Genomic DNA, 16,165 nt, shown 5'->3' with positions numbered 1-16,165 from the left:
AATATAGTTATCAGATTTTGTCCCATCATTATACACATAAAAGTTCTTTCTTGAACTTGGAAATAGTAGTTTGACCAAACAAAGTCAACTCATGGTTCACTTACTCGCCTTTCTAGAGCTTTCAACTGTATCACAGTATTTTGTTTTCAATTGTCATGGAGATTGATCTGTTGACATGGGAACTCAGTGACTATTGGGATTTCTACCACATAGCACTTTTATTGTTTTTTTATTAAAAAGGCCCACTGATTAAGACCATGTGACATGGTTGATAGCTCAAGAAAATCTATTAAGTGCACCTTGAGTTGAGGCTTTTTTGTCACAATAATTACATAGTTTGCCGTAATGGAGAAAAACATTACAAGTGGGCAAACCAAGACGCAGTTAATGATCATCATGGGGCAAAGACACATTATTATGTGACTTCATTATTTCACTGGTTATATTGTTGCTCTCCTTTGTCTCCAGAGCTAAATTTAGTCAGCTCATGTTATTTATTAGATACTTTAGTCACTAATAGCTAATCCTCCTTCTGTGTGTGAGTTTTTTGCATTTGTCTTCGTGCCACCCCAAAACATGTTGTTTTGTTTAAGGGGTTTTGTGGAATTCTGTATCTGTGGTATCGGTTCCTTGTTTTGCTGCACTTTTTCCCACGCTCAGGCTAAATGACTAAAACCACACACACACACACACACACACACACACACACACACACATATGCATGCACACATGTCTCTTGCTTGCTGGTTTGGCTGTTTGTTCACATATTCTGAGAGCAATAGAGGAATTAGGTAGTGAAGGCACTGGGAGATCATGGTGATGATCTGACTAGGTATCTGACAGCTCAAAGTCTGTGTGTCTGTTTGTGTGTGTGTGTGTGTGTGTGTGTGTGTGTGTGTGTGTGTGTGTGTGTGTGTGTGTGTGTGTGTGTGTGTGTGCGTGTGTGTGTGCTCCCTCTTGTGTCATCTTCACCGAACCGCAAAAAGTCACATCAGTGCACCACCTCGCTGCTCCGCTCATTTCCATGTAACAGCTAATTTACTGCTCAGATCAAGTCAGATGTCTAATGAATATACACATCTTCGCTAACAAAGAACTTGGATGACCCCTCTCCCCCTTACACACACATACACACATACACACACACACACACATGCTCTAATCACTGCTAGCGTGCGTCAGCCTTCTCATAGGGAGGCATCATTCATGCCCCCGGGGGCCTCCAAAGCACAATGCCAGGCTTTTGGAACGTTGGCTAATTCCCCGTCAGAGACAGTCAGCCTGGCTGCCTGGTCGACTGTCACTTCAAGCAGACTGTATTTACAGAAACCTCTGGAAGAAAAGGATCTGATTACCCCGGTGAATATATACAACGCATCAATCAGCAGGAAGGGAGAGAGACATCGAGAGACAGAAAGAAAGAGAGAGAAAGTGGAGAATGGTCCAATGCTGTGGTTTTATTGGTGCTCTTAAACCTCTCAACACAAATGCGTGCATTCAATCACACAAACACACACACACACATGGACACACACAGGTTTTTCTGGCAGAGGATGTGGGTCCAGAGAGCAGTCTGGTGTTTCGGTTTCAATCTTCCCCTCAGCCCAGATCAAGTACACCAGCCGGCAACTAAAGATGATGTCACTATCCCACAGCTGTCTCCACCACTCAGTGCTGCACTACACTGTGTAGGTGTGTGTGTGTGTGTGTGTGTGTGTGTGTGTGTGTGTGTGTGTAGGTGTGTGCGTGTGTATGTGTGCATGTGAAAAGCTCCGCTGAGGTCAAATAGGACTCTCTCCCTGTCTCCCTCTCTTTCATTCTGTCTTCTTTCAAAACTCTGGGGATCTACAGGCTGTGCTGAAAGCTATGGTCCAGATCAAGTTTCCTGTGTGTGTATCAGACACACACACACACACACACACACACACACACACACAGACACACACACATTTTGTACACTCCAATTCTAGCTGCCGGGAATGGCACAGGGAGAGTGGGAAAGGGAGGGGAAATGAGGGGAAAGTAGGGATGCTTTTACAGGAGAACCATCACAAACCATCAGAGGATAACAGTATCTTAATCACACATAACGGGCCACACACACACACACACACACACTGAATAGATACAGAGCTTGTGCATATGTGGAAATAAAGAGAAACTTATTATCCTATCGAGTGCTGTACTCACTCGTTCTGTTTTGTCAAACTCTATTCTTTCAAAGCAATTTACTTGCTTTTCTCTTAAAAAGAGGCTGAATGAGTTTCAATATAATCATGGGGATGAATTTGATAAAGATCAATGAATCACTATTCAAATTAAAACACATTTTCCTTTTCTAGCTTTTGTATACCATGCAAAAACAATTGTGTTGGATGAGTCGTATTTGTTTTTAAATATTATCAAAACTACATCAGAAAAAGATGTAGTCCTCAGGTTTTTGTATGAACTAATGAATAACGCATGTTCAGGAGCAGTTGCACCTTTACCATGAAAAATGCAGGAAAGTCAATCAATCTCTTCCAGCTCAGCTCAATTTTTCCGGAGAATGTAAATAGGCCCTGCTATTTAATATTTAATATTTTTTTCTTTGAGCCAAGGTTTTGACAGAGGTAGATAATCAACCCACCAACCACTTTCTTTTGAAGCCAGATACCAAATTTGAAATTTAAAAGTTTCAAAAACAAATGTCACAAATAGCATTTATTAATGTATTTTTAACATAGAAATTACATATAATCACACACTAACATCACGGCATAATTGCACACTTAATAAAGAATAACTGCTGTATGCTCTTAATTTATGTTGGTTAACGCACCAGAGGTTGAAAGCTTCCTGGAAATGAAACACGAGTGTTTATACTATAACTGAAAGCAGCTAAGTGCAGGCACTTCAATACTTGAACTGAAGCCGTTTTTTTGAATGGAGGACTTTTAGAGGGCTGTTATACTATATCTGATTTAATTAAGGGTTTTGTGTAACTTTCCCACCACTTCGACATAGATAGCACGTCCACATACACACTGGTTTAACTTACGTATAATGCAAACTATACATACATTTTGCATTACTTAACATTACGATTGTCTTGTTCAGCCTTAGGTCAAAGCTCACTATGTTTAAATTAAATGAAGTATGCAAGATATTTTTTATAGATTTCCCTGCACCCTATTTGTGTAATAACAACACAATTTTCTTATAATAAATATATCTTAATCAACGACTTATTATGAGGCAATTGAAAAGTGTTTCCTTGCACTCTAAGGCTCCTCGTGTTTATTTTCAACCGAGCCTTTTTCTTTGACCTGCCAAGTCTGACTCCTACAACTCAGTGTTTGTGCAGATAAGCACAGCACGAAGACACAGTGAGAAATGATCACAACAGCAATGATTAATCAAAGTCTGGTATTTTTTTCCTCTCATGTTATTGCTGAGCCCCCCCCCCCATCTAGCATGCAACATAAAGTGAGCAGTAAATGAATCAAGGCAGGGCATGCTTCCTGTCTCTGACTCAGTGTATGAATGTCTCATGTTATCAATTAGTGATAATGTTGAACAGTTCCATCTCCATCATTGTGGTTACAGTGGACAAAACCCTTTTTTGAATTCTTGAGCTCTATTTTTTACTTCAGTCTGATTTATTCCATCTGACAAATTACAAGTGGCTTGAATGAGACAAAAGATATTTTAGGAGTTGTACAAATCAGATTTTTTTTCCCCATTTCTCCCTGCTTTGCTTTAAGTGCTGTACAGGGTTCAGCTGCACGAGAGGTCGGAGGTCACCGTGTAGCTCTCCGTGTGGGTGTCTAAGATGACATTTGACCTCCACTGACCTGCTGAGCAGCGGCCAAACGGCCAGGCCAACTGGGAGCAGAGAGAAGGCCCAGAGGTCAGGAGAAACACTTTCTTTACTCACAACTTAATTTTCTGCTTCTTGTTCTCTTTCTCCCATCACTGTTATATTTTTCATTACTATATGTACACAATCTAAGCCTTTAGTTTAGCAATACGAGCTTATTTTCTCACTGACACAAGTGTCTTTAGGATTTAGGCACCGGGGTTTAAAAATGTTTCTAGAGTCCAGGGATCATGAAACTCACTCAACAGATAAATGGCCGTGTAAACATTTAAATCAGGTAACAGAAAGGAAAACAACAAAATGACAGGGACTTGTTTTTTCCCACCAAAACAGCAGTAATGTTTCTGCTGTCATCATGTTCCATAATATTATCAGACAATCCTTCTCACAGTTTTGATTTGTCCTAATACACATCTTGCACCTCTATTTCTTTCGTCACAGTGTTTTGCAGCTGCAGCTCAATCGCTCATCTTCTCCACCCCAACGCGTTATTTATCTCTCTACACTTAATGGACCTTCAGTGTTTATAGTTTTGGGAAAAGGAATATATCTTATAATAAAAAAGAAAAAGAAAAACATATGCTGTGGCAGATTTTTCTACCACGCTTCTCACACTCTCACACATCCCTCTCCCAGGGCCCCTTTTCCTCCCCTCATCCTTCCCATCCTCCACCTCCCCTCTCTCATCAAGGGTCATTTTACTCAGTTTCCTGCCTGCCTCTTCTGGCTTTTACCTCCATCTCTGATTGGTGAATTTCAACATGTCTCTGATTGGCCAGTGCTTTCAGTGCCTCCCCCTTGTAAACGTTACTGAAAGCACCTCCCCTTTTGAAGGGATACTCCTTCTTTCTCCTAGGTCTGCCTCCTCCTCTGACTCCCCGCCTCTTCTTGGGGGCTCCTCCTCCTCTACAAACAGAGAACAAGGGTGTTAGAGTGCCTCCTTGTGGACGACACGTTACACAATGAACACCATGCTGTTTTAAAGACTCAGACTATTCTGCACTAAACACAACAAAAGATGAATTTCCCTGACAAAAGGCATTACACTGACTTGAAATTGAATAACTGCTTCACAGGAAATAAAAGGTTCAAGAAACAAAACAGAAAAGAGGCTCTTACAGACAAATCTATCTATTCTGGACCCGGGATTTAATCATCCCAACCTAGAGTGCCATCTAGTGGTCGTGTAAACTCTGACATCTGAGAACTCAGAAGTAAAACACGTTAAATGTTTAAGTAAACTATGGGCAAAAAAGCAGCAAAACAAAACGATTCTCGTCCGTTTTTAATTTTGAACAAAAGTGGCACAAATAAAGAGCAAAAGAAATCAAAGTCAGAGAGAATTAGTATCGTCTCAGATTCAATTGACTAAAGGTGTTCGCCTCCCCACTCGGACTGTTGTAAGCTCCCTTTCTTTGATGGAAAAAGTATCTTTCAAGCCCAAACTGGCTTTTCATCAAAGCTAACAAAAACGTAATTACTTTTTATTTGACTCAGCACCTGAACACAACACATGTTTTGTATTCTGGTTAGCTGACTAAAGGCATAGTTGACTATAAATCCCAATCATATGAAATCATATTGAGTTAAGTAGGAGTAATATGTGCATAACTCTATTTTCTGCATACAGAACTGTACCATGGTGCCATGTAGGCGGCAACAAATCAGCAAATTAGAAATTGATGGTGCCTGGTAAAAAGTAATTTTAGCTTTTCAGGAACAAAGACAAATGTCCTTGTTGTAGTCTGAGTATTATTCAAGACACTTTGAGAGGGCTTAATTAGCTTGCAATGATTCAAAATGGTCTCAGGTGTGAAGCTATATCAACCAAAACCAACAATCAACGAACATGTTTTGTCTTCTGTGCCATAGAGCTCCATTTAAAATCACTTCAGCGAGACAAGCACTTCTTGACATGTTTCTTCTTCATGAAGAACATGGGCATCATAGTTTATTTTGAGACAATCCTATATACCGTTGTGGAGCTGTTTTGTGGTACCAAATCCAAAATAGTTCCCAACAAACACATTATTTTCTCCTGTTGGAGTAATGTTTGATATAAACTACAGTGCCCAGCTGTTTAATCCAATTATTTGGCCTTTTGGATTCATCCCTTCAGTACTTACCACTCTGGGTCTGACTGAGAGTCACTAACAGACTGAGTGAACTGAAAACTTACAGATTAACACATTGTTCGTGTTGCTCTTTTATTGGGACTTGTTGCCAATAACAAAAAGAATGTCTTTAGAGTAATATTATGTCTTATTAGGTTTTGCACAGTTTTACTACCCGTTTAAAATGGAAACTATATCAGGATATATAGAGATGCTTTCAGTGAGGGGCAGGAAATGCTCAGGCCTCTGCATGTGTGGTAGGTTAAATACTTTAACATAAAACTTTCTGACATTCTGAGGAGAGAAAGACACTCCACTTCCTGTCTTTCACCATGTCTGTCACCTGAACCTCCCGTAGGCTCAAAGTTTTCACTCTGTCACTTCTCTTATTGGATGCGGTCTCGTGAGAGACACAAATCCGTCATCATCCCCCCCCCTCAAGAATACAGCACAGAATTACAGCGGCGGCACAAACAGCGGTACGAGGCTGTGTGTCTGTCTGACCGGTGTCCCATACATCATAATGCAGTGATCCCGCAGAAATGGATTTGATCATTGATAAAACTATAACCCGTCACAAGGGCTTGATGAATGTGTCTCCTTGCTGAGTGTACGGGCATGTAAAGTGTTGTGATGATGACCCGGCTGATGTCTAAGTGAGGGGGAAGATAAACCTCTTCATAAATCAGCTCAACAGAGGGATAGCAGCACATTCACACAAATCATCCCGGGAATCCGAGGGTGTCCTGGTCCTGCAGGAATTCTGGGAAGGCTGCCAGATACCAGACAGAGAGACAGACGGGCGAGGATCAATGGTGTCATTGTGGCCGGTTTCAATCTGCTTCCCGCTTCTGTCTCTTCTTCAGCCTATTTTTATTTGTGTCTCTCTGACAGTCTTCCTCTTCTTCTTGATTAAGTTGTGCAGGAGTTCACAAAAAAAATAATTATAACACAGACGGATGAACTTTTTCAAGAAATTCTTCGTCTCATACAAATGAGATGAAACATGGGTGCACAATAAGTCAAAAGCATGTTGTAAATGGGAGCTTCAAGGTGTATTAAATCAAACCTGCAGGGCAGTATTTCCATCAAGGAAGCTGTGTCTGTTTTCAAGCGGACAGCATGTAGAAGCAGAGAAGAGGGGAGGGAGAGGAGGCCCACAGGCAAGAAAATGGAAAGATGAAAAGGCCGCCAGGGTGGCGAGGGATGCACATTATAAACATTAAGAAGAGAGAATTACAGTGGCGAAGAACAAGGTCCTTGGGGGAGTGCTCGGAGAGCTCGGTGAAAGAACAAAGGGAGAGCTCGAGGTATAGGAAGCCCTCTGCGGATAAGACTCTGGATAAGTGTCAGAGACAGGATCGTAAATCCAGAACCCCATAGTCTGCAAGCTGGGGCCGGGGTCAGGGAGGGAGAGCACAAAGAGAAGGGCTGGGGAGAGGTGGGAGGTAAATGATAATACTGAAAGATAGACCGAAACCGTAGCCATATAAAACATCTTAAGGCTGATATTGAATCACTGAAACCAGATGCTTCTCTATGCGATTGGGATACTTTTCCGCTGAGATGCTTCAAACCGCTGTGTTAAGGGTGGGACTTGACATGGCAACATGGCAAATGGAAACAATGTCAGGGTCATGACGCATGGATCAAATTAAAGCAGGTTGTCATTGTCCACCTGTGTCTCACACCAGACATTCCTCACTATCGACACGTTCAGAAACAGGAATGGTGAGTGACGTCATCCCCACTCCCGTGTTTGCTAAATACTTGTCAAAGCTTAATAGTCCAACGGTTGCTAGATACAATAGTTTCAATAGTTGAATTGCAGTTCTAACAAAGAGAGACGGAGAAAATACCGCCGGTCATTAGGTTTGCTCCAAAGTAAGACCAACAACACATAACTGCAACACAGGATAGGAGCCAGTTTGAGTGCCTTTTGAAGAAAGTTTAATGTGACATTTAATGTCTTCTGTGGCGAATTGTCAAGCATGAGAAAACAGCCCTGATGGTGTCATCTTAAGTTTGTCTTGGACTTCAAATATATATAATAGAAAGCCTATATATATATATATATATAACTTATATAAAATATATAATAATATTAATAATAGAAAGCCTGCATTACAATCTGGGGAGAGGGAGTTGAGGTGTTTACCAGTCATGGAGGTTCTAACCCTAACATTGCATGGTAGCCCCCTGCCATCAGTGTGTGAATGGGTGAATGATGACATGTAGTGTGGAAGCGCTTTGAGTGGTCAGAAGACTAGAAAAGCGCTGTACAAATACAAATCCATTTAGCGTTTAGCGTTTTTACCTAATTTGCCGATATGTGTGCAAGGAATTTGGCTCTGGTACTGTTGATGTTTATACGAGGGGATAGCGCACCAAATCACAGAGTAAAAGCCAAACAAATGAACTATTAACTCAAATCATTTGGTTTTTTTAAATACAAATTTCATGGCCATTTTTAACAGTAAATGTATATATTTTGATACATTTTCAGTGGTGGCAGCTTAGGGCTGAGACACACAGGTTTGGATCGGAAAGTATTGAGAGATAGAAAAATGTATTGTTAATGTGTGGTCTTATGGTGGGATTAATTGACAATAACAAAATATACAAGGCCTTCAATGTGCTCCCCTGCATGTGCAGCTCTTCATTAACTGTGTCCAAAACAAGCAATGACGTCAATGATAAGGATAATGAAGGTGTTAACGGGCCAATTTACAATTATGTTACAAATAAAATATGTGTAGCAAGAATTTCAGATAATATTTTAGATATTTTCATTTATTTTAATACATATAAGGGACAACATAGGACATAATTGAATGCATCAAACAACTAGTAACTATATGATTAAGAACAAGAGAAAAAGACTGCAAAAAAAAAATATCACATCAGCTAATTTCAATGCTTTCAAGATAAAAATGTGTTCCTAAATGACATTGCCAGCAGGATATAATTAGCAAAGCCTGCAGTATAAAGAAAATGCAGCCTCTATGGAATTGAACAATACTAGTTATAGCACATGAGCATTGGTCTGCCATTCAGGATTTCCATTGAACGTCTGGTTTTAGTTTCCCTATGATCTCCTCTGGCATCAATACCAACTGGTTCATTAATCAGCCTAATTAGGGCATTCATGCCTTTTCAAATATATTTCTCAGAGCTTGATAATTATTGAGACATGTGTTAAGCTTGAATTAGTGGTTGAAGGTATTAGTGTATGCGTCAGGTTGTACACATCTGTGTGTGAGTGTGTGTGTCTGTCACGTGCGACAGCTGACGTATGTTTTCAGGGGTCCTTAATAACAGTGTGATCAACAGGAAAATAAGACCTGTGTCCTGGTGCTGTCCTGAGAGAACACGTCTCCTGCCGTTAACATGTTGACCGCTGTGTTTCTGTCAGCGCTCCTGATGCTGGCGGGTCTTGGAGGGGCAGCGGCGTCTCACTTGCAGGTCTATGGGAAATCAATCAACAGTGATAAGACTTTGCTGAGCAGCAATGATGGAGGACACACTGTGAAGAAACAGCCACACCAACAGGTAAGGACTATTTAACTAGAGATGCTTATTCCATTGGGAAGCGGGATTCGTCTTGTTAGACTTGCCGATTAATTGAGTTTGTCAATTGATAATTGTAATTTTTCAAGTAAAAATGACAAACAATTGCTGAGTAAGCTTTTTAAAAGTAAGGATTTTATACTTTCCTTTGTCATTTTTGATTGTAAATTGAATATTTCGGGGTTTGGGGGTTCTGGTCGGATAAAAAAAAAAGCAATCTGAAGACAGACTTTTTCACAATTTGTTGACATTTTATAGACAAAACAAGTTAGCTTCAGCACTACTTTCCTTGTTTTGTGCACTGCCTCTGTCAAGATATAACCAATTACAATTAACTAAAACTATTTTTCATAATGCCATACATCTTTTTAAAAGGAAGTGTATTAGACCAATACGGAAAATTACCAACTATTTGGGTTATTATTAAGAAACATAAAAACTGCTATTGATATCACATTTACACATTATGATAGAGCAACTGTGAATACATCATTGGTTTGTATTTCATCATTGGCAAATAAAATTACAATAAAATATAAAGTGACAAAGTGAGTCAAATAAATCCTTTTTACTGCATGGAGGGTATTTTGATGTATAAAATGATTGCTGTATAAAATAACATGACGTGATGTGACCTAACTAAGAGAAGAATATAAGTAGTAAAAACTAAGGCCGCAATGAACAGTTGACTTGTTTATCGATTCATCTTTCGACTATTCTCTTGATAAATAAAGTCAGTTTTTCAACGCAATGTCAAAACAATGTAAGTCCAAGGTGAGCCTAAGATGACTAATTGAAATTGCTTGTTTTGTCCAACCAACTAAACACCTAAGATTTTGCATCATAAACATTTACTATCATATATGACAAAGAAAAGCACCAAATCATCATATTTGAGAGGATAGAACCAGCAAACAATTGTAATTTTTGTTTAAAATAAAGGTGAACTGATTATGTTGACTAATTGACTTATGGATTGATCGACTAATAGTTTCAGGTCCAGTAAAGAACACGTGACGATATTCTTAAATTAGTCTGATCTGGACTTCAACATGTTTTTGTTTCCAAAAAAAAGAGTGAAATCCGCAGGAGTTTGGATCTCGAGAGCTATAACGTACTCGTGACTCCCAGAACCAACAAAATCAGCCTCCCGAGCATCATCAAGCTGTACCCACCCACCGCCAAACCTCTCCACCTGTACGGCAACATGCCCATGCGCTTTGGACGGGAGAGTGTTCCTGATGACGACAAGTCCCCAAATTCGCCCCCCAACATGCCCCAGCGGTTTGGCCGGTCCTGGGGGGTGATTCAATTGTTTACTGAGGGCCCTGAAGTCCGAGAAGCACAAAACCCAGTGCTGCCGCAGAGATTTGGGAGAAGCAGTCCGTATAGGAGGCTTCTTAGGACTCTGGTCAATGAGAAGTTATTAAACACTGGCTTGCATTGGTAGGCAACTCTTAACCCTTTATTTCCAATTCAATTTAATATCCGTACACGTCTATGAGTTTTGTTTGTTGTGAATAACGGCGACTATGTATTCTCTTCCCACAGGGCTAAAGATTTTGACTTTACAACCAGCTCAGAAGAGGTGGAGGTACAAGAGAAGTCCTTTAGAGGATGAAAGGGGATTCGAAAGGCCAACACAGAGGTCTAGCATGTAAATATCAGTGTTTTTACTGTGAAGACAAAACAATAAAATGTGCAAGAATAAATAATTAAGTTCACATATTTAAATGTATGTGTACCTTTTAATAAAGTTATATTATTGCAAAAGTGGTTTGGGTTTTTTGCTTTTTAATTGACTTCGACTTACTTTTTGAAAATACAATTTTTTGTCTCATATTGGTGGACGGGCTTCCAGTCCTTAAAGTACCAAAAGAACCAGAGAGGACACTCCTTATCTTTATCAACTCCTGCTGTAGAAAAATAATATATAATTAATAATTATTTGTGAAAAGCACTTAGATGAGAGGGGTGAATCAGGATCTAACAAAATGAACATATTCTTTTCATTTCTGTAAGAGATTCAAAAATAAAATGATTTACATTTTTAGAACGATACTTCCATGAAAATGTCACTTTTTCTGTTATATTATTAATATTCATCAAACTGCATTAGATTTTTCTCTTCTTCTTTAAATCAAGCAAGCTGCAGATGAAGACACAATTCTGCCAATTCACAACCACAGACCAAACTGCTAGGAGAAGCCATAAAGTGTAAGTGGTATACTCAAACTATAAAGATAATCTAACACATTCTCACTACCAAGAGAGGGAGACAAACACCAACTCAACATCTCCACATTGAACAACATAGAGGGTACAAATCACAGGCTCTTCAAGGGACCAAAGGGAAGCATAAAATATATAAAGTTTGATGGATTTCAAAATATTGTCCTCTATCTTTGTAGAGGTAAACAAGAGAGGTTATAAAGGTGCCAGTGCCCAGGGAACGCCTCTTACTGACCTCAATACACTGATATGTGTTATAAGAACAAAGGCTGCTTATCAAGTGTCTAAATATCACAACATGACACATTTTCCATCCCTGCTCTTACTTCAATAAAATAACTGAATCTTATCTGCTCTGCTCCTCCTTCACAGATGAGCAAAGCACTTAAACACATTAATGATGAGTGCATTTCATTTAGGTGTGTCCGTTCTAGGCCTGGGTGTTATGCTGGCTCCCCAATAGCGCTCACTAAGACACACCTAAATGGAACAGAGGCACCATTAATAGGTTGCATATAGACCTTTTCAAACTTAACAATATAAACATTATATATGGGCCGCTTTGCTTTTCTCACCTGCCATGTTTGTTAATTAATGCAGTAGAACACAGGAAGTAAACCTGGACCAAAGATTTTGCCCTGGCAACCACATGCATGAATGGCAATGAAAAGAGCTATAGTGCCTTTTTTTTTTACAGCAGTCATTTTGCCTTGATAGGAAAAGCACAGGTGTTGCTAATAACATTAACGATGTTCTGTTTTAAGTGTCCCAGTAATGTCGTGACACTGTGACAATCAATCCAGCCGTCGTTAATTTGATTATTGACACCTGTGCTTTCACTGTGACATGTTAAAAAAAAAAAAAAAAAAAAGAAAGGCCCTACAGCACATAGTGATGAAGGAGCGTCTTCAGAGCTCTTATGTTCTAATTACCAGTGTGGGCCATTGATAAATCAGTTTACAACTGTATCCAAGACACAATTGGGTTTTGTTTATAGTGCTTAAAAGTCATAATCGTGCTAGTATTTTTAATATGACAATTTTAGGATGTCTTGTAGGCCTATACCTTTAGGAGGCGGTTGAAGTCCACACAGCGTGTCAGAGAGCCAGTTAGAGCTCACTCACACAAAGACAACATGTGGAGAAACTTGTTCAACTGCTTCAAACCACATAATCATGTCACTCATTCATAATCCAAATAATTCCCTCAAAAAGTAAAAGTGAGCCATTCTAACTTGGGTTGGTATCAGTGAACCATCTCATTTCATTTGATGCATCAGCAAATGTATTCGCATACATTGTAAACATACCTCACCTGCCTTTGGGAGCCAGGTGTGGGTGTGACCCGCATTCTGTAGCTGCGTCGTCTTCACCGCGTTGCGCAATGTGTTTGATCACATCGTCTACAACCCGACCCAACCGCCCCCTTTTCCTAAATTTTAAAGATTTTGCTTTGAGACTCAAATCCAGTCGTGTCCCTGGAACCCGCAAGCTTGCACAGCTCGAAGCTTAATTGACGCTCACATCAACAACAACCAAATCCAAAACTTTGAAACGTGGAGGAGAGTTTTACCTGGAGGTACTTGAACTACACAAACCCGTCAGGTAACCCACGGTAAGGTTTATCTTTTGGTCATAGTCTTGTTGTTGTGTTTTCAGTGGCTTCCTGCGGTGGAAAAACACCACGTTAGTAAACAAACAGTTGGTCAGTTTCAGCTTTAGCGTCACATTACAAACCGTTTTTTATAGATCTGTTTTTAAACCTCTCCAGTTCTTTCTGTAGCCTACATAATAACCCGTGTTTCATGACTTATTCAATCCGGAAGGGCGGGGTTACTTTACTAATCATGTGTCCTGTGTTATGTCACTTCTGAAATACTTTCAGACCCTTTGCTTATCTCTCACGTTCTGTTTCGTTTCGTTTTGTATTTTTCACTCCTTAGGCTGTGACTGACTGTAGCACCCTTTCACTGCCATCAGTTCGTCTCCTCACAGCTGCTGTGTCATGGGGGACATCGACAAAGGGAAGAAGGTGTTTGTCAAGAAATGTGCTCAGTGTCACACATTGACGGATGGGGGACGCCACAGGGTGGGACCCAATCTGTGGGGTCTGTTTGGAAGGAAGACAGGACAGGCACCTGGCTTCTCCTACACACAGGCCAACATCGATAAAGGTATGGATCCCTATGACAGATCGGTTGATTCATACAAATAGCTAACTGATCAAGACAGGCCATTTAGAAACACGAGAGTATATGTGTGCAGCCCGGTGTATTCTCACTTTTGAAGTTTAAGAGTCGTTCACCACTAATAGGTGGCAAAACTGCTTTAGAGACGGTGCACACCTGAGAGTTCCGGATGCCTTAAGCACACACTCACACCTTTTTGTTAACGTTAACCAGTTACATTGTTTACTTGTTTTCCAAAAGGATTTGCATTTGCAATGTGCGAAGGGCAACAATCGGACGTGTGCATTATTTTGTGCTGGCTAGGGCACTGTTTTCTTTAACCAGGTCTGTCTCATAACACAATACTTTTGTTATAATAAATTAGCTCATTTGGACTGAACTCTTGCTTATTTTCTGAAAAACCCGGTCCACATTTACCTGTTATAGAACACCATGGTAACCTCTGTTGCATGGTCAACCTACTCTCCAAGGAGAGCGCAGGAAAAAAGTTTGCAGTCCTCCATTTATAGTCTGATTGTTTATTTTATGCATAGAATGCATCTTGTGCCTGCAGAATGGAATACCTGAGATCATCACATCGCCCCAAAAATTGTATGAATGTCAACTGAGAATGCTAATTTGGTTTTAGCATGGTATCCGTCTGTCCTTCCTGCCATGAATATAACAAATGTGCATCTCCATGTTTCGATGTGTGCAGTATTTGTGCCACAGTTGCTATAGTGCTGAGAAGCAGCTTGGTCCTTGTGTTTCCTCTACCTGTCGGACAGAGCATGCAGGTCTGAACAGGCAGACTCTCTGCCTCTGAGCTCTGCTCGAACAGAAGGCAATGAAAACATAAACACAGTCATCACTTAATGAGGATGCATATTTGTCATTTTAGGTATCATATGGAATGAGGAAACTCTGAATGTCTACCTTCAAAGTCCTAAGAAGTACATCCCTGGTACCAAGATGATGTTCAATGGGATCAAAAGGAAAAATGAAAGACTGGATCTTATAGCCTATTTAAAGGACTCCACCTCCTAATAAACTGCACAAAACACACTCAGTGGACAGAAGCATTACACTGTACATTTAGGAAAGAAAACAGTGCGTTCTTTGTTTCAATTTTGAGTTCACAATTTGCAATCGTTTTAAAAGTATATATGTATTAGGCTACCACATTGCTGCAACACTGTTTCTGTGTCTAGGAGACTGTTTTTAATTATCGTATGAGTCAGCCTTCTTGCAAGTTGTGGCTTTTCCAGATATTTCTCAGCCAAGGCTTCTTAAAGAGGCAGCCATCCATTTCGCTTTGCTCAAAACAGAGTTGTTTACATAATTATTTCACCACCGTTTTCACAGAAACTATTTTATTATGTTAAGCACTTGTTTAGTCTCATTCTGTTGTGTGGTTTTCTTCTACTCTCAAAGTGTTTGTGTTAAATGGTGCTGGACTGTCTGTCTTATCCCCTCCTCCTTTCTTTAAGCCAGTCGGTGGAATCGCTTTTAATGTTATGAAGTTGCATTTTAAAATGAGTGTATTGTATTCCTACTTTTCCTAAATGAATGTGTCTATATGACTTAAGAACAATGAGGTCAAACTAATTTGTAATTTACTGGAAAAGCAGGGGTCTTTTTTTGGTTAAAGTAGCACACTGACAAATACTTTAACTTGGTCTAATAACGGCCTGTTAAATAGGTGCTTACATTTATATGATGGTCGATAAACTGAGTTACTTTTTCATACTTTGAGTCAACGGACGTGGCAATAAAAATGTTCTTCTGCTTTCGCAAATTATTTCAGTGGGTCATTTTTTCACATTTATTGTTTCATTCCACTTTAAAATGACGTATTTAGGTCATATTGTATTCATTTAATTTACTCAATGTGTTTAGTGCCACATAATTGTACATGTCTTTAGTATTTAACACAATACAGTAAAGTAAGGGGACAACATCAAGAACATGATGCTAAAAAACATCAGTACAGTTATAATGAAATATAGTTAACTAGGCATTTGAATGAACACATATTTAACAATCCAGACAGTGAGATTTGTTAGGCATGGAGTGAAGTTTAAATACACCCTGTCATCTATATACATGTATTTGCACAGCAGATGTCTCTCACCTTTGTTGTCAGACATAAACATGTCAAAATACGTCAATAATGGGGAGTGAAGTTATTTAAGAATATTGATTACCGATTTTTACTAT

At 39.6% G+C, this 16,165-nt stretch overlaps 2 protein-coding genes across 2 annotated transcripts; both read left to right on the top strand.

The window, feature by feature from the left end:
- Positions 1–9,366: 9,366 nt before the first annotated feature.
- Positions 9,367–11,167, top strand: npvf (neuropeptide VF precursor). Its single transcript, XM_076075357.1, has 4 exons — positions 9,367–9,528; positions 10,315–10,320; positions 10,622–10,992; positions 11,098–11,167. The coding sequence occupies exons 1-4, from the start codon at positions 9,367–9,369 to the stop codon at positions 11,165–11,167; spliced, it is 609 nt and encodes a 202-aa protein (XP_075931472.1).
- A 2,072-nt stretch (positions 11,168–13,239) lies between these two features.
- On the top strand, positions 13,240–15,746 carry LOC142972092 (cytochrome c iso-1/iso-2-like). Its single transcript, XM_076112892.1, has 3 exons — positions 13,240–13,392; positions 13,721–13,951; positions 14,847–15,746. The coding sequence occupies exons 2-3, from the start codon at positions 13,783–13,785 to the stop codon at positions 14,990–14,992; spliced, it is 315 nt and encodes a 104-aa protein (XP_075969007.1). The 5' UTR covers positions 13,240–13,392; positions 13,721–13,782; the 3' UTR covers positions 14,993–15,746.
- Positions 15,747–16,165: the final 419 nt, after the last annotated feature.

Source organism: Anarhichas minor, unplaced genomic scaffold, assembly GCF_050575085.1.
Source record: "Anarhichas minor isolate MPS153535 unplaced genomic scaffold, ASM5057508v1 ptg000051l, whole genome shotgun sequence".
NCBI lineage: Eukaryota > Metazoa > Chordata > Actinopteri > Perciformes > Anarhichadidae > Anarhichas > Anarhichas minor.
Note: the sequence above shows the minus strand (reverse complement) of the source record. Positions and strands in the feature narration are given on the sequence as shown.